The following is a 27,999-nucleotide window of genomic DNA, read 5'->3' as shown; positions in this document are numbered from 1 at the left end:
CATCGCGATAAACAATTGTCTCGCGAGAGGCATCTCGTCATGTAGACGACCGGGTTCGAATCCCGACCGAAGTGTAAACAAATGTCACGTGTGTGTCTAAATTGTTCAAATTGCGATTATTAAGATTTCAAAATCCAGTCTAATATGAGAGGGGCGTGGTATTTTGTAATCAGATTACATTTGAGGGAGAGCCAGAGACTCGCAGACCATGTATCTCCACTAGAGGGCGTACAAACATATTTTACCTGTATTGTAGATCTTTGAGGGTCGACCCTCCCTTTTCTCCAGGTCACTCCCTATGATGCACATCTAGGGAAAAAAAATAGTTACAAAGAAAGACTCACATCGCCAAAACATCTGTCTCATTGCTTGAGTTTTTCTTCCATGGAGTTTTGAAATCTTGGATTTGAATTGATTTTCTATTAGTATTTTTGCTCTTGATTTGAAACATGGCCAATTCTGGAATCCAACTTCTTGGCTTCTCACTAGCCTTTCTGGGCTTCATTGGCGCCATCGCGTCTACCATCATGGTGGAATGGAAGGCTTCATCGTACGCTGGAGACAACATTGTTACAGCTCAGGCGCTTTACGAAGGCCTTTGGAAGTCATGTGCAGCACAGAGCACGGGCCAAGTTCAGTGCAAAGTGTATGATTCAATTCTCCAGCTACCAGGTGAGGTTCCATTGCATTACTTACATTTGTATTTTTTTTCTTGACCTTTTCCCTTTCACAAATACCGGTCAAGTAAACCACCTTAAAAAAAAAAGCAGAGTATTAGAATTTGTCTCAATTCGGAATGACCAATTTTTGTTTGAGGATGATTACGTGTTCCATTAAAGATTCAAAGATCATTCCAACCTTCCTTGAGGCGACAAAAAAAGGTGCAGCGGCCATGCATGCAGAGACATGTCAGTCAAATACCAAGCACTGCCTCTTCAAAAAGCCTGAGAAGTGGCTTTGAAGATGGAACAAACTTCCATATGACATCATCTTTCCGACCCCGCGATAACATCTGTGAAATGTTGCCTAGGAGACAAACTACTGTGTGTTTGTCCCCCCCCAGGCATTGTTTTGGGCACCCGAGGACTGATGTTGGCGGCCATCTTTCTCTGCTTGATTGCCCTCTTGGTGGCAGCGATTGGCATGAAGTGCACCACGTGTTTGGCAGACCAACCGGAGCAGAAAAGCAAAGTGGTTTTAAGTAGCGGAATCATCCTGATTCTAGCGGGTGACTTGTCACTTTCTGACTGTACAGTCTGTTTTCTTTTCTTACTTTTGCACTTTACAATGACAGTACGTTTAATTCTGCTGCTTTAAGGTCTGCTTGTCCTGGTGGGAACATCTTGGTACGGTCACAGAATAGCCCAGGAATTTTACAACCCGTTCACACCGACCAATTCAAGGTGAGGTCTTCACAGTGCTGCTTTGATGCGGCTGCGATGTTCAAGGTATATGTGACGTCACGGCAGGTATGAATTTGGAAGCGCCCTGTATGTGGGATGGGGAGCTGCAAGCCTCATCATGATCGGGGGAGGCTTCCTGTGCTGCAACTGCTCCAAAAAGGACTCGGGCAAAGCTTCACGCTATCCACGAACAAACCCGGCCAGCAATTTGGGCAAAGACTACGTGTAGATTGGCTTTCTAAGGAGAAGAAACGGGCCATTGTAGGTTGTTATGTAGGATTTATTGTGCAAGATGTATATTAGTATATGTTACAGTCTGTTCATTTGTGGTACCTTTTTTTTTTTTTTAAATAGGACAGCCCGAACATAAGCATCATTTTTATATTCATTATCATGTACACTGGCGACAACTAACTGGATGCAAAAGTGAGTTTACATCAATAAAGCAATATTTGCTACAGATCATTTGTAGTTACAACAAATCACATATCTAGAATGACAGACAGAACTATTATATACTCTTCCACTAGGTGGCAGAAGACACAATAAACACGAGGATCTACCTATTGACAAGATTTGAACCCTGAACAGGGGGAGAAGGTTAGGCGATATTCCAACATTTAATTTGGTGTATGTGACGGCAAATCTAACCATGAGAATGAACTGGTATCAAAGATGTCAATGACTATTTGTATTTATTATCACCCTCAGGCCAATAGAAATAACACAAGAGACACTGAGTCAAAGTATACTTGAGACAACTGGAATATGTCAAATGATAAAAGCCAGCAATTTCAGCACATACCAGAGTTGTATGTTGTTGCAATTGTGACCGAAGAAAACTGTTGTTACTGTATGGGAAGGAAGGGCATACATACCTCAGTCCCTTCATTCCTGTCCAAGCACGCCTGTTCACTTCAAGATTCAACCTGATCCAACCCTTCTATTTGTAAAACGAAAATCTGATTTATTTATTTTTTTTCCACCGGTAGGAAACACGCTGCTTCGATGTCCCATCAAACAAGCACAAAACATTTTCAATGGGAGAGGAAAGTACAAAATGTAGTTTGCAAAAGTTCCAATGGGGTCCCCTGCAGAGAGCGCCCCCATCTGGTTAGACAGACCACGACTGACCAGTTAGTCATTTGAATACATCTAGATGAGTTGCACTTTCTGAATTGGACTGCTTAAATAATTATGGAACTTTGTTTTGGCAGTTTGAAAAGGGGTATTTCTATATTCATTTAAATTTGAAGTGACGTCAATCGACTTCGAGAGCAACCCCCAAATAGTAATTATTTAAAAGTTCCGATAGAGGGCAACAGAGGACACATTTTAAATAACTGATTTTAGTTGCTCATACGTAGTTCTCAAACATTTTGGGTCCAGGGAAATTTTAAAGGGACCCCATTATTAAGTTATTAAATGACTGCAAATTACTTTTTAGTACTTATTAAATACTATTATACATTTTTTTAATACCGCAAATTTCCCCATTGTGGGACAAATAAAAGTGATTCTATTGAAGTCCAAGTTTAAGAAGTGAAGAACATAGTAAATGTTATTGACCAAATTAATTAAAAAAATCCTAGGTCATTCTTATAAGTTGCTACGCCGTCTATAGAGCGCCTCCGATTTGGTTAAAAATGTTTTTATCTTTAAAAAAAAAAAGAATAGGGATCAGAAGGCTCTTTTACTGTAATAAAGAAAAGCAAGACTGTTGGAATAGGAAAGTATAAAACGCGAGTTTTGAGCTACCGAGAATTTATTGGGAAATAATTTAAAAGCACTTTCCTTTCATTAGATTTGAACTTTGATTTACTTTATTGTTCAATTTATGGTCCAATTAGGTAAGACACAAATTTCTAAAGGCAGAGCCTTTGATTAAAACAATACAAAGCAGTTAAGTGAGTTTCCTCCCTAATTGAATTGGGATCCTTACGTAACCGGCTCCATGTGGACCAAAAATATCTGCAGCCTGACTACTACTGAGGTGAGTGAGTGCTCTGTGTCATGTTGTGACACAGATCCAAAAGAAGCATAATCTCTTAGGTCAAATCAACTCGATGTGTTAATCCCTTCTGCTGGAACTGTAGAACCACACACTCCGAAGTGCATTCAAAAAAACAGCCTTTGTGTCATACCAGAGTTGTGTGCTCACAGTTTTCGCTTCAGCAGATGTTGATTGTAAGGGAAAATCAATGATGTCTTGTAAAGTGGAAAAGATCTCTCAAGAGTGAAAGAATGACTTTTTTGGGCATTTGACACATATTTGTGACAGTCTGGGGTTATATGTAGGTGAAGGTCTGGCTGCAAATACGTCCACATTGTATGTCAACACGTCTACATCGAAATTTTGAAACGATGCAAAAGCAATGTATTTTGGCGGGAGCACACCAAAACAGCAACACAAAAAAAAAAGAAAAAATCCTTTTGGCCCACGTGAACATGTGTCATACTTGTTTTTTTGTTCATATGGTCAGCTTCTTAAAATAATGGCCGAAGACATATTTTGATAAGTACTTTTTTTGCGATCTCACGAACCTGGCAACTTTCGCTAAAACTGGCGGCAAGTCTAGTTAAAGAGATCATTCGATTCTATCTTTGAAATGAAATTATTCATAAATATGATAAGATAAATACATTTGAAATCTTCATTTCGGCATTTCTAACTTTGCTGATTTTCTTTCCACTCCGGTGATCGCCGAAAATCTCATCTGGTCACTGTTCTTTGTCGCCATCTGGTGGAGGCTCGGTGCTGTTGTTAGGTTAGTTCGAAGTTTCATCTAGCCAGCATGTTATTCGGGCTGGAAAGCTTGCTGATGCTGCAGACGAACCTCATGTGAAGCTAGTTTGTTTTTGTTGAACGATTTAACTACTGAATAGTCGTCGCTTATGTAACATGATTGTGCATGTGAGTACATGTGCAGTGTAGCTTATAATTGTATTAATACTTTGCACAATAGTGCTCATTTTCATTCTCATTTGACATCCGATCACATAAAAACTTCTATTTTTGTTAAGTGTGTTATTTATCATTGAATCTGTTATATTGTCACCCAAGTGGTGCCACAAGACTTGCTAAAATAACTAATTTACCAACCAGTCATCTTGGGCTTAACAGGTTTGTTTTGTATGACTGTGACAAACTCGAGAATGTTTTTTTTTTTTTTTTTTGGGGATGTTTTTTTTTTAAGCCTTGCCCGGATTCTCTCTTGGCACATTTGTCTGCGCACCACTGTGCTTGTGGAGCCGATGGGAAAAAATAGAAAAGAAAAACAACCTAGCATGGCAATTAAACAAGTAGATTGATTAGTACACTTCGAATTTTGCCGAGGATAAAATGTTTGTCTCGGAGTTAGAGAAGAAAAAAAAAAAGCTTGAATCAAATTTGTAACAGTCAGCTGGGATCAGCTCCACCGCCCCGTGACTCACGACTTCAATACATACTACTATATCGAAAACGGATGTTTGTATGCAACAGAGATTTTTAAATGACTAAATTACTGTTATTGAATAATCAGACACCATGAAAGATGAAAGACATATATATATATATATTTTTTCTGCATTTGTGCATAATTCATAAACAAAAGAACACTACAATGAATCACAACACAAATAGCAATGACTAATAAAGTTGAAATAATTATATATTGTGTCATTTCTACTGAGCCTGGAGCTACACAGTACTCTAGTTGATCATTAACGGACTATGTGCTGACTGTAAACTTGGGTCAGATGGTTTCAAATGACAGTCCTTCTGTAAAAATATTCACATGCTTAACACAGACTCTTGATTCTTTGACATAGCAAAGGTCATATGACCAACTGCAGCAAGCTTAGATATACAAGCTCGCTAACTAATAAATTGCTTTTTCCTGCCACTGTGTAAACAGCTCCAAATGATTTTTGCCACAGTCTCACTAAAAATGTGGTTTTATGTGCAACCGTGTAAACAGCTGCAAATCATTTTGACCACCATGGATTCGAAATATTACAAAAAAATGAAACTTTCAGATTTGGATTCACGAGGTTTCACAACAAATGATCAGGTTTTTTATTTCTAATGTTTTATTCCTGGAAAAAAAAAATACCACAGGAGGGCGGCAGATATTGCGAGTACCGATACCAGCCAGTTATCGGTACTAAACCATACTTGGTATAGGTACTCGCCCGTTCCCAATCACATTGAAAAAACTGTAAATCCAGATAATGCGTTGGATGAATAATAATTGTTGTTTTGTATTTCAAATCCACGGTGGCAAAATATCACTCACCAGACAGGACCAAATGAATGACCAGAATCTGTCAATAACGAGCGGGAAACATTTGGCAAGGACAATAGTAGTCGTAAATATTCCAGTTATTTTCTTTGTAGTTTGTGTTTATTCTTTCCCCTTGCTTAAAACTATTCCAAACACACTTGGAGTGACACTGGAAGAAATGAATCTTTCAACAAGTCAATCAAATGGATACATTTGATTGTTTTGGGTGATTCTTTTCATCAAATAAACAATCGTGACATCAAAGCTATGTCAGCCGGGATTTGTTGTTCTAACGGGCTTTTGTTCCTTTGGCTCTTGAGAGAAACATGAAAATGATTCACCTCAACTACAGCAAAGGCGCCACGCCACGCCACGGGGCTGACACGTGCTTGTCATCATAAGACACACAGAGCGGGCGAAGGAGCGAGCGAGCGCCAGATATCATTTTAGGATGCGAGCACATGCTGTCTCCACTGCTCTCGCTGTTGCCGTTCCTCCGAGAAGCTGCTGACTGATGTGAAAGAGTCATTTCATTCTGCTCTACTGTTTCAAAACATTTTCCAGTTAAGAAGAGCGACTTGCGGCTTTACGTGTTTGTACTTCTGGAAAATCCATCTTGACAAATTGATGCAACTCGTACCATTGAATTGCGAGTTAAAAAATGGCAACCGGTGGTGGCCCTGGGCAGATTCCATAGACATGGCAACACATAAAGAATGAATAAAAAAAAAAAAAAACAGACACGTATTGGAAGTACAAAGCAATGCAGTCAGAAGAAAGGCCACAAAATGGAGAGAATAAACTTTTAGAATGAATAAAGGCAGTTGATCAAAACTTGATGGCTTGTATGTGTGAGAAGAAGCAAAGAACTTTTTTTTTCTTCCCCCTTTTTGTCCAAATTGGACCGCAATGATGCGTCAGGAAAAAGTACATTGAGTACTCAAAGTGAAGTGTCTTTTTCTTTCCTCTCTATTATCTATCTATTATTATTACTTATTTCCCGTGCGATTACACAAATGCAGCAGTACGAGGCTTCTTCTGAGATGACAAGTGTGTCATTCCTATCATCTGTTTAGATCAACTCAACCAAGTATTGTGGAAATTGTGAATTCTTTGACTTCCATCATAACGTCGAGAAGCCGTTGTTGGAAATTGCGATTGGGCTGCCATTCCCCTGCAATTTATTCAATTGCAAAGTGCGCTTTGGTTGCCGTGGTGACGTGAGTGCTCCGTAATAACGGATGGATGTCGTCAATTGTACAGTGGTTACAAAAAAAAAAAATTCCAATACAAATATTCAATTTATGTTAGCTTTGGACAAATTCAAATTGGATGCTGAGTATATTTAAAAAAAAAAAAAGAAACCCGACAAGCGCTCACGTGAAGAACAATGAGATCATCGTGGCTCGGGGTGCCTCATGTGGACACTGTGTTCCCATCTGATTTAATTAACAAGGATCATGTGGGTTTTTTGCTCCAACCACAAACAGCAACGACACAAAGGTTTGATCAATCCTTAACGATTCCATTTAAGGGCTGCGAGCACACTGCTGTTCTTTGTTTTGGGGGTGGGGGGGGGGATCTTCTTCTCAATTTAGCTTTAATTAGGGCCAGATGACAATATTTCACACTCAATTCCGTTGCCAAAAAACCAAAACAAAGAAAGACATTTTGACGTCTTGGGAGAGATCTTCTCCCCCAATGATGAAAGAAGATGACACATAACTTGAACATAACTTACGCTGTCTCACATTGATCATTGGAAGTTCCAAAAAAGTGCAGCGCAGTTGATGTAATCGCTGAAATTTTTGGGGGGAAAGGCGTGAGAAGGTCTGTAAGAGCTTTCTTCAACAATCCCTAGGTTGGGATGTGCATAATCATATTTGGGACAAGGAATGTAGCATTGCACATCCAAATGGGAGGAGTAACTATGGTGGGAAGGAGAGGGAGGGAGGGAGGGAGGGAGGGAGGGGGGGCATCTACTGTCATTGCACTTCACAAATCATGATTTGTGAGATGTGGAATTCCAGATGTGATGACCTCAGATAATATTCATGTGTTCTTTTCAGCTGTGTTTTTCACTAATAACAGGATGCCTAGCTATTTATTTGCTAGAATTGATTTCAAAGCGTCATAAGTCAGCCTATCTCAAAGAATTAGACACAAAAAAAATTATACACACTAGCCCAAAATGTTAGGGAGATTATTTACTTTTATTTGATGATTTATTTCTCATTATTATTTTATTTATTTATGATTTATTTCATACTTTCAGGTTAATTTCTTTCCAATTCCGACTGGAAGTCAAAGTTTCAGTCCAACTGTGAGGCTTCGGATAGAATGTCCTCAGAGGAAAGGCAAAGAGGAAGTCCAGAATCAAAAATGATTCTGTAGGGTTGCACAAAGCAACATGACAAACATGACAGCTGCAAAACAAAAAAAAAACAACCCTCATGATTTTGATGGTCTTGATTCCACTTGTTGGCCATTTGTGGTTCCAGCAATTTGGGTCTGCTCCGTATGTATGTGCAAAGCTCCCTGCTTTCTATCCATCCTGGTGTGTTCTAGGAGAGGAATGTGATCTTTCTAACCCACCCTGATCTCCTGTGTGCAGACGGCAAACTATTTGCGAACTCTCTGACCGCATTCAGGATCGTCAGCCTTCTGATGACGGACAGCGGACGCCTTCGGAAAAAAAAATAGAGCGATTCATTTTGTTGTCAGTCGCCGAGATACCGCAGGCGACGACGTTTTGATTGGAGTTGTGTTGCCGCATCAATGTAAAGGTCTCAGTGCCTTCAGAATCAACTTCAACTACTGTTTATCAGATTTGAAATTTGGTAAGGTCATTTTTCTCTCCTATGATTGGTTGGTCAAAGCAGAACAGCTCAACTATCAAGAAGACATTGATAATAATCTTGCATCTGGTCATGTGATTTAAATTGTTACAGATTATCTCATGTCATAACATCAGTATAAAATATTCACTTGGATTTGTCAGATCAAGTTAGGACAAATCGGAAAATCTGTCTCTGTCTGTGTTTTGACCCCACGTGAGGCGGGGAGGGGGGGGGGGGGGGGCTGCAGACACTTGCCAGCCATGGCAAGTCTGTCACCTGGGGGGTGTCAAATGCAAAGCCGGGGGCACTGCTGGCTCGTGACCAAAGAACTGATGATCACAACTCGCCGCGGCTGTGAGAGGGACTTATTTACCACATGCTCAGGTTTCACGTGAGGTCCTTGACAGGGCTTGTGAAACTAAAGAGAGGAGCTGGAATTCTATCCCGTGACCCAAAGATGAATGGTCCTCCTGTGATGCGCTTTTTCAAATTCCCTGTTCTCTTACGCCAGCAGTTGTTTCACATAAGACGTGGACAGTGTTTGACTATGCCTTGTACGCCGGGATATCTTTGGAGCCGGACTTGATTTCTTTTCCACACGTAGTCAGCACAAAAACAGAAATCCATCGGTCAACGCTTGTCTCGTAAAATGCCCCTGCGCGGTTAAAGTGACGCTAGGCGGTGATTCCAGCTGCTATACGGTCCGACTGGTGACCAGTTTCAAATGGAACCTACTTTTGGTCCGGCTGCAGAGCGCCCATAGCTTATTAATGAGGACAAATGGTGCAGAAAATGAATGAAGACAATTCATTCAAGCTCTCTCAAACCATAGCAGTTTGGCAGCAAAACAATAAACAAGAAAATATCATAGGCGTTCAAATCCAGAGCAATTTCTGACACACACTCAATTCATTGTATGTGCCTTCTTGTTTTTACTTTTTGTATATATATAATATGTGATATGTCTTGTCACCGTGGGATAGTAGGAAACACACTTTGGATCTCTTTGTGTGTCTTGACATGTGACGAAATTGACAATAAAGCAGACTTTGATGTGATTCAGGCAAAAACAAAAAAATAAACATTCAAATGGAAAAATATTGTGTTAATGCCTTAAGCGTGACAAGGAAACCACAAGCAAAAACATTTGAAGTGGGGAAACAACAGGGCTTATCCACAACTGCCCTTTGGGCCAATGGAAAAACCGAGACAACAACAAGTGACACTGACAACTGAGGAAACACAAACAAATCTACATGAGAAAAGAAAAAAATCAGCCATCTCCCAAGATCATAAATTAACCAGCATATACATATGCTATCTTCTTTCAACTCCACGATTTATAGCCTGACCTTGAATCATGTGAGCGAGCGAGCGAGCGCTTGATTCAGGACAGAGCGTGCACATATTGATCGTCCGTCCGTCCGTCCGGCCAGGAAAGCTCAATAGCAGCGACTTCTGAAGCTGCTTATGGGTTCTGTAATAAACAGCTTGTTGAACTAGCGTAACACCTACTTCCCACTCCGGCATGGTACCCTGAACACGTGTTTTGCAAAGCTGAGCGAGGCATGATGTTATTTAACTAAAGGTCAAATGGGTACAAATGGAACGCTGGATTATTTGATGTGGTTCTTGTGTCAAATGTCTCAAATGCTTCCCGCAATTGGATGCAAACTTTTCAAATGATATTTCATGAGGCAATAACTTGCTTACTGAGCTTTCCCCCCCCCCCCCATCTGGGATCTTTTTCCTCAAAGTGCTTTCTTTTGAATCCCTTGTTATATCGCGTACTCGTATTTTCCTGGCTCGTCAGGGCCTTTCGAGGTAAAAATATAAAAAATGCTATGCTTTCAGAGAAAAAGGAACTCAAACGCTAGCGTCAAACTACTCGTCAGACTGGAAGAACGTGAAATACTTTAGAATCAACCCACTCATACTGGAATAAGTGTTGCATCATGTTGTGGTCTTGATGTTTGGGAAGTATGTTTTTTTTTCGAGTGCCATAATGATACGACACTTAAGCTTGTGCAATGAGACACTTAGAAAACTGAATTTATAACACATGACAAACGGTACAGATTTTAGCCAGGGTTACGGTAGTCGACACATCTTATTTGTTTTCAAATAAAAGAACGTGGCGGGCCGGGTCTGGCCCCCGGGGCCTCGGGTTTGACACCTGTGCAGTCGAGTGTAAATACACGGGGTGTCCTAAAAGTCATTCTACAAGACATTCATTCCATTTTGTTTCAGGAAAAAGTCCCATTTGAGTGCTTAGATGATTCACGGATTCTAGTTTTGGCGAATGCTTGGGAGAGTGATGAAGCGTTACCCGTACAGACTTCAGGTTGTTCAAAGGCATCAAGGACGCTCAACAACCTGAAGTCAAAGTTGAACTTTGTTGTGGAAGGAAGGATTAGAAGCGAAGCCATGTGCTTGGCGCTCTACACTTGAGCTTTTTTTTTTTTTTTTCCATTTTTCATGTTGCGCCAGCATTCCTGGCACTAGTATTTAGCTGTCAAGCAATCCACGTGAATCTTCCACACCATCTTGCAGAGGCTGGAGGACACCACATTTGCTGAGCAACATGCATACACACGTTCACACACGTTCACACACACTACATAGATTACACATTAACCTGTTTTTCTGATAGTCTTGCGTCAGTAGCACACTGCTCGCTCCGGGATGGTTTTTTTTTTTTTATTCTCGAAACCGTTGAAATCACTGAAAACTGCTTTTTTGTAGTTTTCCGAAATCACAATGAAAGAGCCCAGAGCAGTGGATTCACGGAAAGAAATGTGCCCTGTTGTTGAGCAGTCTTTTCAAATCCAGAGTTCAGGTCGCATGGTGATATATAATATTTGGCAGAAGTCCGAGGCAGCTCGCACCCTGGTAGGACACTGTGATATTTACCTCACCTCACGCTGGCCTGCCTATGTTGTAACCCTTGCTCCGGGTCAAGGATGAATCTGTGGCATGAACGTGCAAGGAATGTTCCGCGGAGAGCAGCTGAACCTGACTGTGATTTACGCAGAAAAAAAACATGGCAATGATTGATATTTTTCATTTGTTTATTTTTATATTAGTGGTGCGTGACGCTTTTGTATGAATCGTCTGTCTATCTGTCTATCTATCTATCTATCTATCTATCTATCTATCTATCTATCTATCTATCTATCTATCTATCTATCTATCTATCTATCTATCTATCTATCTATCTATCTATCTATCTATCTATCTATCTATCTATCTATCTATCTATCTCTCTATCTATGCGCCTTTCAGTTTGTGGTCCAGCCTGCAAGCTTCTTCAAGTGTCCTTGTGCTGTCAATTCAACATGGATTATTTACTATCAATAAAAGCCAACCATGAGGGCGGAATGGGATGAATCTGTCCTTTTTGGAAATGAAACATCACATGCTCGTCATTTGACGACATCCGAGGCAGTCGTAGCGCGAGACAACAGTGTCGGCTCTGTTCTCGCCGAGCTTTTTCAGCTGAGATCAAAATCAACATCTCATTTGGAATGAGAGTCTTTGTTATCATTGGCAATTTCAGCCAAAAAGCATGAAGACTTATGGAGCATGTTGAATGAATCCAACAGGCAACACCTAGATGCCGTGGGCGTGTCTCCTGCTTGCCTGCCTGCCTGCCTGCCTGCCTGCCTGCCTGCCTGCCTGCCTGCCTGCCTGCCTGCCTGCCTGCCTGCCTGCCTGCCTGCCTGCCTGCCTGCCTGCCTGCCTGCCTGCCTGCCTGCCTGCCTGCCTGCCTGCCTGCCTGCCTGCCTGCCTGCCTGCCTGCCTGCCTGCCTGCCTGCCTGCCTGCCTGCCTGGGAAAAATGGATGCTACGCCAAAATAGAAGCGCATCAGTTGGCCGGCCGGAGACAAACCTTTGGACATCTAAACCTCAAAACGATTGAAATTCTACTTTGAAGAATTTCACTTTCCAAATGTTTTCTCCGAAATAAAGGGAGTCTTATTTCAAGTATTTGGTTCTCGGCCCACTCTCCCGCTTGGCCTTTCTCCTGGTTCATTGAGTAAACATGCAGTAAACACGACAGCCGGCGGCTACCTTCCAGCACCTTCCAGAGCCACTGTTTACATTTCAGTGACATTAAACAACAGCCCACTTCACTTTGTGTGGAGTTTCTACACAGCGTTCGGGAGCAAAGGGGCAAAGCATGGTGAAAAACACAACACCAAAACAGCAAATGAGCTTTCCAAAAAGATTTGTCCTTCAATTGATTTGCTATTTTCCATGGCCTCTGTGATCGTGGTATGACCCGCAGCTACTCAGCTCACCGCACTTGTACTGTCGTTGTCATTTTGATCATGAATATTGTATTCTTATCGTTTTCAATGTGTCCACCCTGTCATTATGGGGGTGGCAGTTCCCCATAATGACAGGTTGGACATGTGCTTCGAGGAAGTCCTCTGATGTTTTTACGAACATCACAACTAGCATTTTGCGTGTCTTCGATAGGAGCTGAAACAGTGGATAGATATTCGGAATATTACAATCTCCCATCGTATCGTTTACATCTGGTTGTCATGCGCAAATAAAAAAGTCAAATAAAAAAATCGACTTCAGTACAGTAACGGAGAATTTGCCCGATTGAAAAAAAATTCGGAATTTTTCTTAGTGTCGCTGAACGAGCTTGTCGAAAGAAAATACAAGGCACAAATGATTTGCCCTCCCTCCGAATAGTATGTTCCCAGCTTCTCTATTACGACGCTACGCGTCCAAACCTCAGCTACTGGAGAGGTGCCCAGGAAAACATCAATAACATTCCTCTGCCTCTCACATGCATGAACACATACACACATATGCATGTACACACACACACACACACCACACCCCCCTGTTTATGCACGGGCAGCCCCCCCCCCCCCCCCCCCCCAACATTAACCAATCCACGGGCTTTGCTGTATAACAACAGGGGAATCTGCCATGTCGACATGGTGTACCCTGGTACTTTTCCACAGTTAAAAAAAAAAAAAAAAAACAGAGGGGGGGGGGGGGGGGGGAGTAATGTGTTTTTGTTTGTTTTGTGCATTGCTTATTGCTTAACAATCCATATAAGCAAGGTACAGTATGATCAATTCCTCACAGTGACTTTTTTCTTTTAACAAGCACACGCTCAAAAGTTGCTTTTTTTTTTTTTTTTTTTTACGCTTTGGTGGCCGGATATTTATTCAATATACTGGAAAAAGCGTGAGAAAAAGGCATATAAAAGGATCAAGAGAAACTGTTGTCTCTCTGCTTATTACTGACTAATTGTGTGGATCCGTCAACTAAAGCTTCCACTCCAAATTTGAGTGAGCATGCATTGTTTGGTATGTACAACAAGGCCACCATTCTTGTGACTACACTTCCAGACATGAGCAGACAATTGACTTGCTGTCTGTCTGTCATCAACAGAAATAGTTGTTTCTGCACTTGAAATGAGGAGAATCAAATTGTTACGCTTGACTACTCTGGTGGTCTGGAGGAGCCAGCGCTGTCCAAAGCAGCTCTAGATGGATATCAAATGGATTACAACAATACATGCATTGATACTTGTTGCCGTTCTTGTCTGCTGGGAATTTTCATTTCAAATGAAAATGTGTGTTTAATTCTGGAATTTATGTTTCATATTTTTGGGTCCTGTTTTTGTTTTATTTCACGACATGTATTTTTTCACTTTTATATATTTGTTTGGTGGTGCAGTTTTTCTAACTCAATTGATTATTTTTCTTTAAATGTTAATTCTGAATGTTAATGTTGTTTTGTTTATATCATTCTGGATTAAAAATGCCATTTTAATGTAATTGGTCATTTTTCATTTTATTTGGAATGCTTTCTACATTTAGTATTTTTATGTTTGTGTTTTTCTGTGATTCTAGTGAGGAGAATGACGAAACGCAACGGATGAATTTTGAAAAAAGTGTAAATGTGAATTGCATTTGGAGAGCCTGTTTGAAGGCAACAGTAGCACTTGGGTCATGTGAATAATGATGCAAAGGCTGCATACCACCTGCAAGTCAACTCCCTGTAAGCTTTGGACATACGTAATTAAAGCGGCTCAAAGTTCAAAACGCACAGCTCGCATAGACTTTCCATACTCACTGGAGGGTTTCACAACATGCACCTTGGCAACGGCTACAAAAAAAGCCACTGGGTTACTATGCTATAAATAAAAAAGGCAGGTATTTGGAGGGCTTGATTATTCAAATCACATAGCATTGTCCTGTTCCCTTTTAAGTGTACTTTTACAGTAAGGCGGGCATTTAGAAACTCTTACAAGCAGTCACATTGTGGGATTTTTCTTTTTTTTTGGGGGGGGGTTGAAGCCGCTGCTATAATTCTGCTGTCAAGTGCAAGGTTGCTTGAAGAGGAATGAATACCTGGCCCCTTCCCCCCTCTGGCTATATGTGTGTGAAGACCAAACTAGTTTCAGAGTCATATTTTACTGACGTGACCTTTGATCCCTGTCAGGCAACCATGTGCCTGGGTCATGTTTTGGGACAGGCACGCAGATATGCGTCTGCGTCTAAGCCCTGGGTCAGTTGAGTTCATTCCAGGGGGTTGGGTGCGCATGTTAACACAGACAAATTACCCCCCCCGTTTTTTTTTAAACACATATATACACAAAAATAGCTTTTTAATATAATTTTCATTCACTGTGTGTGTATATATATATATATATATTTATTTATTTATTTATATATATATATATATATATAGTAAATATATACATATATATATTATTATTACTTTTTTTTACTATGTGCTGGTGTGGCCACTTAAGAGCGCCTTGTTGTCAACCACGAGTGCATGCACAGCACTTCCAGAGAGGCGGAAGAACATGGAGTGGGAGGGGGGGGGGGGGGGGGACTTATTTTCTTGCCAGGCGGGCAGCATGTGGTCCAGCGTGACCGTTTCACGGCGTCTTGTTTTGTTGGCATGGGAAAGTGTTCAGTCACCGGAGGCTTTGAAATGTTTTGTTTTGTGACCCCAAAAAATAATTACAGTGATTGTGAGCAGAGAGAACTGTTTTTTTTAGGATTTTGAAGACTCAGTTCATATACACGCCATTTCCCCCCCCCCCCAAACGTTCAAATTTGACAGGGTCGTTAACAACGCTCTTCTCTGCGGTATGTCAAATTTACAAGACACATTAAAATGAGAGGAACTTGATGTATAAAAAATGCAATATGCAAAGTTTATTTCAGGGATTCTGCAGTGTAGTACCAATAAAAGTGGCATCAACACGTACTGCTCACTAAAAAAAAGTCTGGAGGAAAGAACATTAGCGGTGTAATTCCTCTGATTGTTTTTGCTTGGCTGTCCTTTTTATATTTCCAACATTACAGCAGGGTAAAAGCATCTCAGGTCAAAACATTCATCAGCTTGTAGACTTTGTGTTGCCACAGTAACAGGAACATCAATAGTTTAGACCTCTTAATATGCTCTGAACATTGTGGAAAGAAACATTTGATTAGAGTCGTAATTATTTGTAATACATGCGATTCATTTCCAGTGTATGAAGTAGATAGCGTAATAAATATTGCCTAACCCTAATAAATATACTGTAATCAAACGGCATATCATTTAAAATTGCTGACTGGGTGGCTAATGTATGAGCACACTGGAAACAAATACTTCATCTGACTTTCCAGACAATTTCCGCCTCCTTTGAAACACATTTCAAGACACATATTATTGTACTGGTGTGTGCAAATGTTTGGCAACATCTTTATGAGGACTCCGATGGCACAGTCGTGATATCGACCCACTACGTTTCTGAGCACGCCAATCAAATGTGCTGCACGATAGTGGCGTGGCGGTGAGTGCATGTGAAAAGTTGCAAAGCATCATGATGGCTCTTTTATGACTAAGAGGGGAAGTGGCATTTCCCTTACGCACTTGTTTATGACTATGCAGGTGCCAATTCCAAATTTGAACACTGCGCTATTTGGTGTGTGATTTGAACGTATGCCGCCGTGTGACATGAATACGAGTTGATTCTCCTTCTATGGTCATTCAGTTTGAGCTTTACTAACACATGGATTGTGAAATAGTGGGACTTGCACCTTGTAATACTTAGATATGCAGCTGTAGGGTGGTGAGACAGGAAGTGGTGGGAACACAACAGATAAGCGAAGGCGAGCGAGCGAGCGCAGGTGGAAGGAAAGTTGAGCACTCGCTGTATGCGTGCAAATTTCTTTTCAAGACTTTATTGACGTGCGGATTCCAACAAAAGAAAAATAGATGTAAAATCTCATTCCTACTCTATTAACAATAACAGTCTGTCTATCGATCTGAGTTGATGCATAAAGTTGATTATGCACGAGCTGCATAATGTTCATAACATTGTCAAGTTAAAAATAAGTGTCAAGCATTGCAGATGATTATGATCATTTATAACAACGTAAGGGAATGTGACACGTGTATTGCATGATTAAAAATGGTATATTCCGTAATGAGACTTGACTTGTGCAATTGAGAACGAGTGTGCGGGCCACAAGTTCAACATGTTCTCATTTTCCTCTCAGTATTTATAACTTGGTCAGCTGACCGCTTAGTCGGAATGTTCCATCGCTCGGGAACGTCGATGAAGCCCTGGTAAACACGACAATACTGCTAGTGAATGCGATATAAATAACAAATAGAAGTAGATCGAGTAGTTATTGATTATGTTTACTTTATGCTGTGTACTCTCAATGAACAAGGTGTGAGAAAGAGGCCGATGTTTTTTTTTCCCGAGACCACCCCGCCGCCCAGAAAATGGTACGACCCAATGTTGAAATTCCGAGAATTGAGCAGCTCAGTTTCTTAGAACTGGATTCACAGAAGTGGAGCGGCTTGGATTTTCGAGGAAACTTTTTACAAGGTTAGTTTTTTTTTTTTTCTTCTCCCTACTCCGCCTTTGTTTTCCCCCACACAGAAGCACAACTTTGGGCTTGTTTTACTCGGCTGGCTGGCAGGCTGGCTGGCTGATTCCTATTTCCTATATTAGACATATGAACAGTAGCGCTCCTTATTTGTGACTGTGTGGATGTGGATGTTAGTTTGTTGACATGTGCTTGAGGCTGTTGGAGAAAGTTGGAGTGATGATTCCGAAATGTTGCCGCTGTTCTTTTCTGCAAGCGCTCATCTCATGCTCGGTCAACTTTTTACGACCCTGCTGTCACTAAACGTGGCACAATCGGAGCGAGAGAGCGAAGCGAGCGAGCGACCGGTCTGTCTGGTTTGAGCGTCGTTTTCACCGCCAAGTAAACAGAAGAAAACACAGCTGGAGCCGCGTTTTCCTCCTAATGCAATTTCCAAGACAAACTCATTATGGCGGAGTCTGAACTTGAACGGAGGCGAGCGTTGTTGTGTTCAGGGCCTGTTTCGCCACCCTCCCCTCCCTTCAAAGTTACTGAACAGCCAAAGCGAGTGTCCTTGAACGCAACATTGGAAGTTGCGCTGAATTCAGATTGAGAAAACAGGCACACAAAAAAAAGTCCAATGTTAGTTTTAGATAGAAAATCACAAACGTGGGGTTAATATTTGTATCCAATCTCTTCATATATTTTTTTTCTTATTCTATCTGTGTTACGTCTTGGAAGTGGCAAATTGAACATTTTTGGCGCAGAGCCATTGAGCGTATATGTAATAGCATTTATAAGGAGAGCAATAACACTGTAATTAAGGTAGACGGTAGTAAATGAGATCAAGGCATGGAGGTTACAGTTGTTATTCTCTTCACAATTCTGCCGCCTCCTGGTGAGAGATTGCTTACTGTCAACTCACTAGCTTCCTTTTTGCCACAAGTTGCACTCAGAGGAAGAAGTTCATCACAGCAATCGAATGTGCATTGTGCAACCTAATAGCTGGAAGTAATAATCAAGTGCTATGAGTTCAGATTAGATTTTTATGAAACCACAAAATGTAGTCCATACTGTGTCCAAAAATATTTGATGATTGATTGGAAATGTTTTTTTAGTCAACCAGTCATTCAAGAATTAAAGTAGACTCTGCGTAAAACAACCCAAAAAATCAAATCTAAAAAGAAAACATTTTGCAGCGCTATTTTCGCACCCCCAAAAAATGTGAAAGTATGCCATGTGATATTCTTGTTGTCCACTTGGGGTCGCTATCCTCACTTTCCATCCAATAATCCTATAATAGTCCGTTAGTCAAGGGGGTCTCACTCAATATTGAAAATATTTGACTGATTGTTGCAGTCCCATCAGTGGTGTGTTTTTGTTTAGTCAACAACAAATATAAATCATAGTGAATGAAGATCCCAATCAAGATGAACAAATGTTTCTTCCTTTTGCTTAGTTTTCAGCACACGGCGATGACTGCAAATGGGTGTGTTCAATTTACGCGCCATGCAGGTGACGTCCTACTCAACTTCAACCGCCTCCGTAGCAGGAATATCCTGACCGATGTCACCATTCAGGTGGACGGACAGCGTTTTTACGCTCACAAGGCTATCTTGGTGGCCTGCAGGTAATGCGGAAATACAGACGGGAGCAATGTGGACAATGATCCTGACTCTGGTGCTTTCCCTTCCAGTGGCTTCTTTTATTCGGTCTTCATGAACCCTGAGAACACAAACCTCAGCGTTATTAGCTTGGACCCCAAAATAGATTCCAAGAGTTTCTTGAACCTCCTGGACTTCATGTACACATCTTGTCTGAATTTGACGGACAACATGTTGGTGGGCACCATGAACACCGCTTTGTACCTCCAGATGGAGCACGTGGCTGAAACCTGTCACAGGTTCATCAAGTCCAGGTAACCGGAGCGACACGCATAATCCTCTTCCTGCATATTCCACTAAACGAACAATTCTGTCTCTCCAGGCCATCTTTAAATGCACACGCCGAAGAGATGCGGACCGAGCAACTCTCCACGCTGAGGCCCATTCATGTGACAGACCTAGATGTCAAAAACAGATACATGGCTACGTCACCCCCTCTTCAGGAGTGCAGGGGTTACAGTGTTTTTCGAGGTATCAACACCTCGGGCTCCTATCACGTGTATGGCGATCGCCACTTCCCCGCCGGCAAGCCCGAAGATTGCCAACCGATGGGCACCCCTCCCAGAGTGTCCTCCTTGCCCCAGAAACCCTTTTTGCAAGTTCCCACCACCAACGTGCCTCACAAAGAGTCATCGGCCATTATTGGTTTCCACCCCGCTATCGTTCGACCCGCCACCCACATGGAGGAAGACGGTGTCCAGCATCCTCTTGCCAACTGCCATAGAGCGTCTCTAGGTTTTGGCAAAGGCGTGATTTGCAGCCCCCAGAGCCCCCTCCGATCCGACTGTCAGCCCAACTCGCCCACCGAGTCGAGCAGCAGCCGAAACGCCACCCTGAGCCTCAAACAGCCCCCAGATTGCCCCAAAGAAGTCAAAGTCCGCAATTGGAAGAAGTACAAATTCATCGTGATGAATCAAACCTCTGTGAACAAGGAAACGGATGCCCCGAGAGGCGGCCTTGAAAGCGGATCCCCTTCGCTTAGTCCGTGCAGGAGTGGCGGAGACCAAAGGGAATCCCAAACGGAAGAAGCAACCAGTGAAAACCGAGAAGAAAACACCATCACTGTTGATAGGTAAGATTACATCCTAAGATCACAATAAAAGGGACAAGGAATCAATTTCATGTGCGTGAAAGTGAAATACAACTGAACCGAAGCGGTTCTTTCATACAACACTAGAGGGAGCCCACGTTGTGCTGTATCGAACATCGAGGACTATATTTGTGGAGCAGGGAATGAGTGAATGATTTTGAAAATGAGCCCGACTACCCGAGCTATAATGTTGAATTCCCGAATGGCTGTCCTTCTCTTCCAGCCACCGCAAATGCTCCTCCTGTGGTTGCGATAGCCCTCAACAGGTGGAGGCCACTCATCTCTTTCCCGACTCTTACTGCAGAGAATCAAAGTTCTCGCTCTCCAGCTGCGGTAACTACAACCCCACCCGCTATTTACGCGAGATCCAAAACGAGGCGTAGTGACCAGATCTTTGACTTCCAGAGAGCTTCCCGGAAGACGATTGCCCCAAAGACCAAGTCCACAGAAAGAAGCCATACAAGTGCGACTGTTGTCAGGCTGCTTTCCGCTACAAAGGCAACCTGGCCAGCCACAAGACTGTTCACACGGGTAAGTGGCAATCGCCCACTGTTTTCTAATTGGCATCACAGAACAATGAATAGCAGTTCAAACACCATATATAGTAAATATCAAAAGTCTACACACCCCTACTCAAATGCCAGGTTTTTTTGCGCCACTCAGAAATGAGACATACTGTATATAAATATATTTTTTTCTCAACAATAATATGATCTAGGCATTCACTACAATGTTTTTGTGCTAATGCTGACATCATCATTTTGTCTAGCATATTTTTCAAGATTTTTCATCAGCAAATCATGAAGCACGGTGGTGGCAGGGATTATGCTTTCTTCAGCTGGAAGGAATCATGAAGAGTACAAAATAGCAATGTGCGCACAAAATTTTCAGGGGGGGGGGGCGGGGAAGCAAAAGCCATCAGGAAAAGCCTTCGACAACATCTGAAATGTATTTGTGGTCGATCGAAGGCACTTTAAATGGTGGCAGGTGTTTGCTAACTGTCATTGAACATGAGTTGTGCAACCGCATTATTACAGCCCTTTGTTTTGACTTCCCTTCTGGAAAAGATTTTTGAAAAATTCATTTTAGTTGTACAGATTATAGGCTTCAAGGTTGTGGTCTTATTTTTTTTTTTTTTTTTTAGCTCTCAAAGATGTTATTCAAACAGGGGTGTGTATACTTTTTGTATCCACCGTATACAGTTGAGATAACTGCTTCCAATGATCCATCACTCGTATCATAATGATATATTGTGTAAAGTGAAATGTTTCTGGTAGGTGCAAAGCCATACTGCTGCAACATCTGCGGTGCTCAGTTCAACCGGCCAGCCAATCTGAAGACCCACACCCGCATCCATTCTGGGGAGAAGCCATATAAATGCGACACATGTGGTTCCAGATTTGTTCAGGTGACCTTTCTTACATACAATGGAAGTTCCCTAACAACAAGAGATGATCCAAAATAGATTTCCCTTTTTTAGATCTTCCACACATGTTAAAACGTGAAAAACTTTCTATTGTTTGTACCCTAACTCGAGTTGAGTCCGGATTGGTCTCTCTTTGACCTTTTAGTGTTGAGGGTATTTATAAAGCTTTGAACGACTTACTGTTACTAACGAGTAAACTTAGTGTGAAATCTGAGTCTCTTTAATAATAGTTTTTGAGCAGACTAAGGGAAATGGCCTAATTATCCGTAGCCTCATTAAGGGCATTGTTTAACTCGTGATTTTGTTGATTTTGGCAGGTTGCCCACCTTCGGGCTCACGTGCTAATTCACACAGGAGAAAAGCCATACCCTTGTGAAATCTGCGGAACTCACTTTCGCCACCTACAGACGCTCAAGAGTCACATGCGCATTCATACTGGAGAGAAGCCTTACCATGTAAGTGCTCCTGGCATTTCTGCTTTCTTGATCCACTTTGTCACAAGAGTAATCCCATTTTCTTCCACTGGTAATCCAAATGGATACTGGGAAGGAAGGATCTAAGCTGACATGGAAGTTAAATTTAGTCAAGTTGCAAAGGGCTGGAATCTCCAAATGGCAAACGAAACTTGACTTAACATCCTTGCCAAATAAGAACATTTAAAAGCATCACATTTGTTTGTAACAAGTGTAATAATTTTTTTTTTTATATATAAAACACAATCATATATTTGCTGTCAATTTATGAGCCACTTTTGCGAGCTTTAAGATTGCGTCCTTTGTTTGGCAGTGTGAAAAGTGTGACCTCCACTTCAGACACAAGAGTCAGCTGAGACTTCATCTCCGACAGAAGCACGGCGCCATCACTAACACCAAGACGCAGTACCGCCCCACTGGGACTTGCTGATTGCGACACCCACCCACTTATTATATTCATCGGCCAATGTATTGTAAAAAAAAAAAAAAAAAAACATGTTGAATAATAATAATGATTTTTACGAATCCAAAGAAGCATTATTTGTCAATGTTTGACTATTTTAAGTATTTCAGAGTTTATTCTTGAACACCTCCAATGGGTGAATGTACATTTGGACTGTGAATTTGAACACTTTTTCATTTTTCTTTCAAAATAACTTCCAGTTTGCTCCAGTATTGGTACATTTTTGGCTTGCCCATCATTTTTGTTGTAAATAAGATTGCCATCTGCTGGCAGAGCGTGGATATGTGGACTCTTGGTTTTTGTGCGCACAATGAGCTTTACTGAAGGACAGTGACATGTTTGTTCCTGTCACTTGTGTACAGATTGACATCCATTTGTATTTCGCTTCATATGTACAGTATAATCTTTTCATAAGCCATCATTGGTATTTTGCACACATATTGCTGTTATTCAGATACTATTCAGATGTTCTTTTTCTGTGACTAACATGTGGAAAAGTATTCTAAAGCATGTGCCCCCTTGATGAAAAAAGAAAAAAAAAATGGATGAATTATTTATATTCAAAATGACTTTGCCAATTTGGGTGCTACGATATTTTCTGAACAGACAGGACATCTTGGACCGTACTATGTGTGTTAACAGTGCCTTGATATTTGAACATTTTATTGGTTACTGTGCCTGACCCTTAATGTAAATGCTGTGTACAGTTGTGCTTTTTGTTAGTTGTTCACTGTATGCCGCTCTTAAAATGCAGACAAGCTAACACATGCTCAGGAATGTTGCCTATATTTAATCACATCTTTGTAACTCCAGAATACGTAATATATATTTATATTTATGAAATAGGAATAAATATGCATACCGCAACGGTATTCTCGTCTTTCACATGTACACTCCTCAGGTAAAAGACTGATTACAGTAGCACAATAAAAAAAAAAAAAAGATAAGTCCTACCCCCAGGTGCTGCTTATTTGAAATACAAGAAACCACCACACCCAGGTAAAACAACCAGAGACACAAGGCGTGACTTGCGAGGCAAAGTCATAAGTTATGTTTGAACAAATGAAGCTAAAAAGTATTTGTTTGTTCAATGCCTTTTTGGATCAGATATTTAAAAATCTATTTGTAGGCTTGTGGGGCTAAACTGGACATGCATTGAAAATCAATCCAACAAATGAAAACAAGAAAAAGTCATGTTTTCATAATTGTTTTATCTTCTGCAGATACAGACAAACTTGTATGATCTCAGGAAGTGCGAGCATGATGAAGCGTATTGATGGGTTCTGATTATTGCAAATGCTCCTTGGAGTCGCAGTTGACAGAACTTCAAAAGTACAGTAGCCCTACTTTGGTCAGGCCTGTCCGGCCGTGGTCTTGGCAGCATGATCGTGATCATCTAAGGCAGGAGAATGACGTTTTTTAATTGCAAAGGATTCCAGCTATCTGACTTTTTTTTGGGGGGGATGATTTGGTCTGAAAAGCATGGCAGAGTTTTTGAAGCAAAGCACATCTGCTCATTGGTAACAGTACATGTTGTCCCTATATAGGCAGTGCTCCAAACTACGGAAGACAATGCAGATGGGCCGCTGTCACTCCATGTGAGCTTTTCATTATTAAATCCTACCCTAAACATAGTACACAATGGAAAAATAATAATAATAATAAAAAAAACAGTGCAGATTTTTAAGAGAAAGAAAACCAGAAGGTAACCGAAGGTATCAACTCATGAATGGACATGTATATCAATATTACGGTTCTTATGATGAATTGGCAGGTGCTAGAAAGAAAAACGAGTAAGGGTAAAAATGAGTGCTGCTTGACAGCTGAGGAGAAGTCAACCCTCTTTGTCTAAGATGAGTTTCACGTCAGCAAAGACCTGGAAGAGAAACAGGCGAGGAGTGTTCAGTGGTGCCTTGGGATACACGGAACGTGACTTCTAAGCTGTTCAAGCCAGCCATTCCTTGGCACATCGCAAAAATGGAAGATACAAAATGATAACATCATGTGGCCATGCTAGAATACTTTTTTTTGCCCGCTATCACTGCTGGAAATACATGGTTGCACGTTTTGAAATGAGAGGCGACACAATTCCGCATCGCAAATATGCACACGTCACCAAAACAAAGCTGGACTTGTCCAAATGAAAGGTAGTTACCACTTCATCTTGGCTTTTTTTTTTTTTGTTGCCTCGAGCAAAACAATGTGAAAAGTGATAAGAAGATGAGAAAGATCTGCAAGCCTGAAAAAATTGGGAGGAAAGCTGACAAAAAGAAAGCATCACGCTTATGTTGGACATGGCTATGGCACGAGCACACAAAGGAAGCAAGGTAAGTTTTTCCAGAGACTAACAGATGCACCCAAAACTTGCCAACAGGCAAATGCCAAACTGTGCAAACTGTGAAGATGCAAGAAACAATTGACTACAATAAAAAGACATGTCATTTTGGTTTTCATTGGAAGGTTGACATTTTTGGGGAACAAAAGTACAAAAGAGGAACACTCCTGATTGAATATCAAGATAGTAAATCAGGAGTATTTCATTCCTTCTGCGGATGCTATTAAGTTGTCTGCTGCCACCTAGTGGTAGCATAATCGCAGCTTGCTTGTATTAAATTTGGTTTTTTTTGCAGGGGATTATGAAGGATGGACTAAAAAAACCATTTTGAATGATCAATCAAACGTTTTCTCCTAAATTTATGGTTGTTATTATTATAATATTTAAAGTCAACATATCTGCCAGTGGTGGTACGGTGTAATATTGGCCAGCATGTTTGCTTCAGGACTCTCGACTCCGGCCTTCTAGCCGTGTCCTTGTGTGGATTTTCTCCATTTACTGTTGGAATGTGGGAGGACGCCGGATTACCTGAAGAAAACTCTCGCAAGCAACTCCAGAAACTTGGCACCACTGTGCTTGACTTCCGCTTGACTATTTGAACTCTACTTATGGCATGAAAGGCTCGGAAGTTCTTGTTTTGGCTTCAACTTGGAGTTGAGCTATTGACGTGTTTACGTACAGTTCACAAGTTCACTCACCTCATCCACAGAGTGAGAGGCATCCACACGGCATACTTTGCCTTGCTTCTTGTACAACTCGATGATGGGTTGCGTCGACTGTAGATAAGTTTGGATTCTGTCCGGGGAAAAATACATAGTTGGGGTCAGATGACACAAGGGGCGCAAATATAAAAGTCAAAATGAGTCATGCGGGTGTCGAGACAAATAGGTCACGGAAAAAGAGAATTAGCACACGACCGCACCGTTTCTCCAAGCTTTCTCTGTTGTCATCTGTACGTCCGCTACTTTCTCCTCGTTCTAAACATCTCTTGATGCAAACCTGTGCACAGACAACACGAGAGGTCAATGTTACGAGAGTCAAAAATGAATCTAAACTGCAGCTGAAGGACTTTCATGGCATACCTCATCGCTGCAGTCAAAGAAAAGCACAAACTTGACATCTGCTTTTCCATCCATGACTTTGTTCCAACCCTGAAGGTTGTTCTCGTTGCGGGGGAAGCCATCTATGAGGAAGCGAAACTTTTGTCCATCTTTTTTCATGGTCTCTTCCATTGCCTTCAGGGTGGTGGGGAAAAAAAAACATTTGCTTAAGTGTTACATGTTTGTTGATGGAAAAAAACAAAAACAAAACAATGTTTTGTTCTTTGATATTTGAAAAATCCATAAAAGCTATGACAAAAAAATGAAATTTCACTGGCTAGCAGGCTTCTGGCAAAGACACTGCTGCCCCCTTGTGGAATTAAAGGCTCCATGCACAAATGTAAAGCCTACTAGTCATCTAATAGTCAGTCTAATGTCATCAGAGTTCAATGTGTCTGTGTTAAACCTCATACCTGAGGTATTAGTAAATGATTCTAGACCAGCTCTGTGTGTGTGTGTGTGTGTGTGTGTGTGTGTGTGTGTGTGTGTGTGTGTGTGTGTGTGTGTGTGTGTGTGTGTTGTTGCACCATTTCTCACCATTCTAATTAAGTTAATAGTGATCTCCACAGGGACAATTTTGCCATCCTTGATAAAGTTGGCAATAAGCGCTCCAAACTCCGATCCCTCTCTGGCCCGTTCTGCCCTCAGGAGGTCTCCAGCCGACAGATGAGTGTAGTTGTAGTTCTGCAATACAACGCAACACGGAAGCTTTCAATACACACATTGCATACGCTTGTAACCGTGAACTCTCGCCTGCGAGACAGTTGACACATTTTCCTCATGGCGGAATTTGAGGAAAAAAAAATTGAAGCTGCTTAATCCCTTGCACACTCTGAACATGGAGTTACATCCAAGAAAGTGCTCTTTGGACTGAATGAATAGAGTCTCAGTGTACAGCTGTCATAGAAGCCTGCAAAGCATACATGAACACCAACAACCAACAATACACACCCACTCACACACGGACATGCAACCACACAAAAGTAGCAATGAGAGCTGCAAGGACAGAAACAGACTTGTTGTGTGTGTGTTAAATTGAACGTGTGTGTTGGGCACCGTGGTGGATGGATGAGTGGTTTGCAAAATCACCTTCTTGTGAAGAGCATGTGAAGGTTTTTACCAGCTTCATCCATGTTACAACAACACTGAAGGCATTTTTGATCAACTGTTATGATTATACCTGTGACATCATGACATTGTTTAATCTGTGACTCAAATCAGAGAAAAACCTGTGGGGCAAGATCCAGCGACATTGCTGCCGGACCAATGAGGTTAAGAAGGGTTAAGGTTAAATCTATTTAAGAATGGAACTGCCTATGGGTGGCCCAAGTTTAAAAAACTAATAGTGACATATTAGTAACAGCAGCTTCATGGGCAAGTTACGCCAACTCAATGAATGGCATGTTACATGGACAAGTGCGTACGTAACATACGTAACAGCAGCTCTCATAGGTTACCCCTAAGGTTACCCCAAAGGTTACCAATACGGTATTTACAGCTTGATTTATTTTGACCATATATGGAAACTAATTCTACAACTGTGATTTTAGCGAGTTGGAGTTTAAGTCTCAGATTTTCAATCATAATCGGTTATTGTGTGTGTAAAACAAAGTATGTCATGTGCACAACTCAATTGTGTGTGAATACTTTTACCACTAGCTAGCTAGCTAGCTAGCTAGCACAGGTTAATTAGAGGACGACCGGAAGTTGGAGAAGTAGGGATAACGAGTATTGTTACTCGTCGTGATGTATTACCGGCCATCATAAGACGTGATATAAAAGGTGTTGAATCACTCTCGGCATCACTCGAAGCTTACCTCAACGATTTTGGCGCATTGGGTCCCTTTGCCGGCACCAGGCCCGCCCAGCACGAACACAACCTGCGGCTTCTTCATCGTACCAAGCCGGTACAACAAACTCGGTACCCTCTGCGCGACGATATTCACCAAACGGCCGATCATAAACCAGCCACCCTGGCTTCAACAGTGTCAAGCAGCACGTCCAGGAGAACGAAGAGATACTCGGCTAGCCTTTGAATGCGTGTCAGTGCGAGTGAAAGGATCTTAAAGAGACTACTTCC

The 27,999-nt window shown here is 41.5% G+C and overlaps 3 protein-coding genes across 9 annotated transcripts; 2 read left to right on the top strand and 1 right to left on the bottom strand.

Moving 5' to 3' along the window:
- The first annotated feature begins 274 nt into the window (after positions 1 to 274).
- cldn1 (claudin 1) lies at positions 275 to 1,865 on the top strand. Its single transcript, XM_085930768.1, has 4 exons — positions 275 to 672; positions 1,064 to 1,228; positions 1,319 to 1,403; positions 1,470 to 1,865. Exons 1-4 carry the CDS (start codon positions 450 to 452, stop codon positions 1,630 to 1,632), a joined length of 636 nt encoding a protein of 211 aa, XP_085786894.1. The 5' UTR covers positions 275 to 449; the 3' UTR covers positions 1,633 to 1,865.
- On the bottom strand, positions 1,086 to 27,999 carry cmpk1 (cytidine/uridine monophosphate kinase 1). Of its 6 annotated transcripts, none has more exons than XM_085930762.1 (7): positions 27,737 to 27,999; positions 26,457 to 26,603; positions 25,902 to 26,054; positions 25,742 to 25,818; positions 25,518 to 25,614; positions 22,001 to 22,104; positions 1,086 to 8,356 (listed from the first exon to the last, which is right to left on the bottom strand). In XM_085930762.1, the coding sequence occupies exons 1-7, from the start codon at positions 27,878 to 27,880 to the stop codon at positions 8,236 to 8,238; spliced, it is 843 nt and encodes a 280-aa protein (XP_085786888.1). In that variant the 5' UTR covers positions 27,881 to 27,999; the 3' UTR covers positions 1,086 to 8,235. The 6 variants fall into 6 exon arrangements, with proteins under 6 accessions (XP_085786888.1, XP_085786892.1, XP_085786889.1 ...); XM_085930764.1 differs by lacking the exon at positions 1,086 to 8,356 and adding an exon at positions 18,952 to 21,480 and having other exon boundaries at positions 27,737 to 27,998; XM_085930765.1 differs by lacking the exon at positions 1,086 to 8,356 and adding an exon at positions 18,952 to 21,480 and having other exon boundaries at positions 22,001 to 22,109; positions 27,737 to 27,997.
- On the top strand, positions 17,350 to 23,527 carry bcl6ab (BCL6A transcription repressor b). Of its 2 annotated transcripts, XM_085930753.1 has the most exons (9): positions 17,350 to 17,388; positions 18,828 to 18,998; positions 19,065 to 19,286; positions 19,355 to 20,104; positions 20,346 to 20,455; positions 20,528 to 20,653; positions 21,400 to 21,530; positions 21,866 to 22,003; positions 22,335 to 23,527. In XM_085930753.1, exons 2-9 carry the CDS (start codon positions 18,844 to 18,846, stop codon positions 22,449 to 22,451), a joined length of 1,749 nt encoding a protein of 582 aa, XP_085786879.1. In that variant the 5' UTR covers positions 17,350 to 17,388; positions 18,828 to 18,843; the 3' UTR covers positions 22,452 to 23,527. The 2 variants fall into 2 exon arrangements, with proteins under 2 accessions (XP_085786879.1, XP_085786878.1); XM_085930752.1 differs by lacking the exon at positions 17,350 to 17,388 and having other exon boundaries at positions 17,405 to 18,998.

This window comes from Syngnathus leptorhynchus, chromosome 14 (genome assembly GCF_054491065.1).
Source record: "Syngnathus leptorhynchus isolate UIUO chromosome 14, UIUO_Slep, whole genome shotgun sequence".
Taxonomy (NCBI): Eukaryota; Metazoa; Chordata; class Actinopteri; order Syngnathiformes; family Syngnathidae; genus Syngnathus; species Syngnathus leptorhynchus.
Note: the sequence above shows the minus strand (reverse complement) of the source record. Positions and strands in the feature narration are given on the sequence as shown.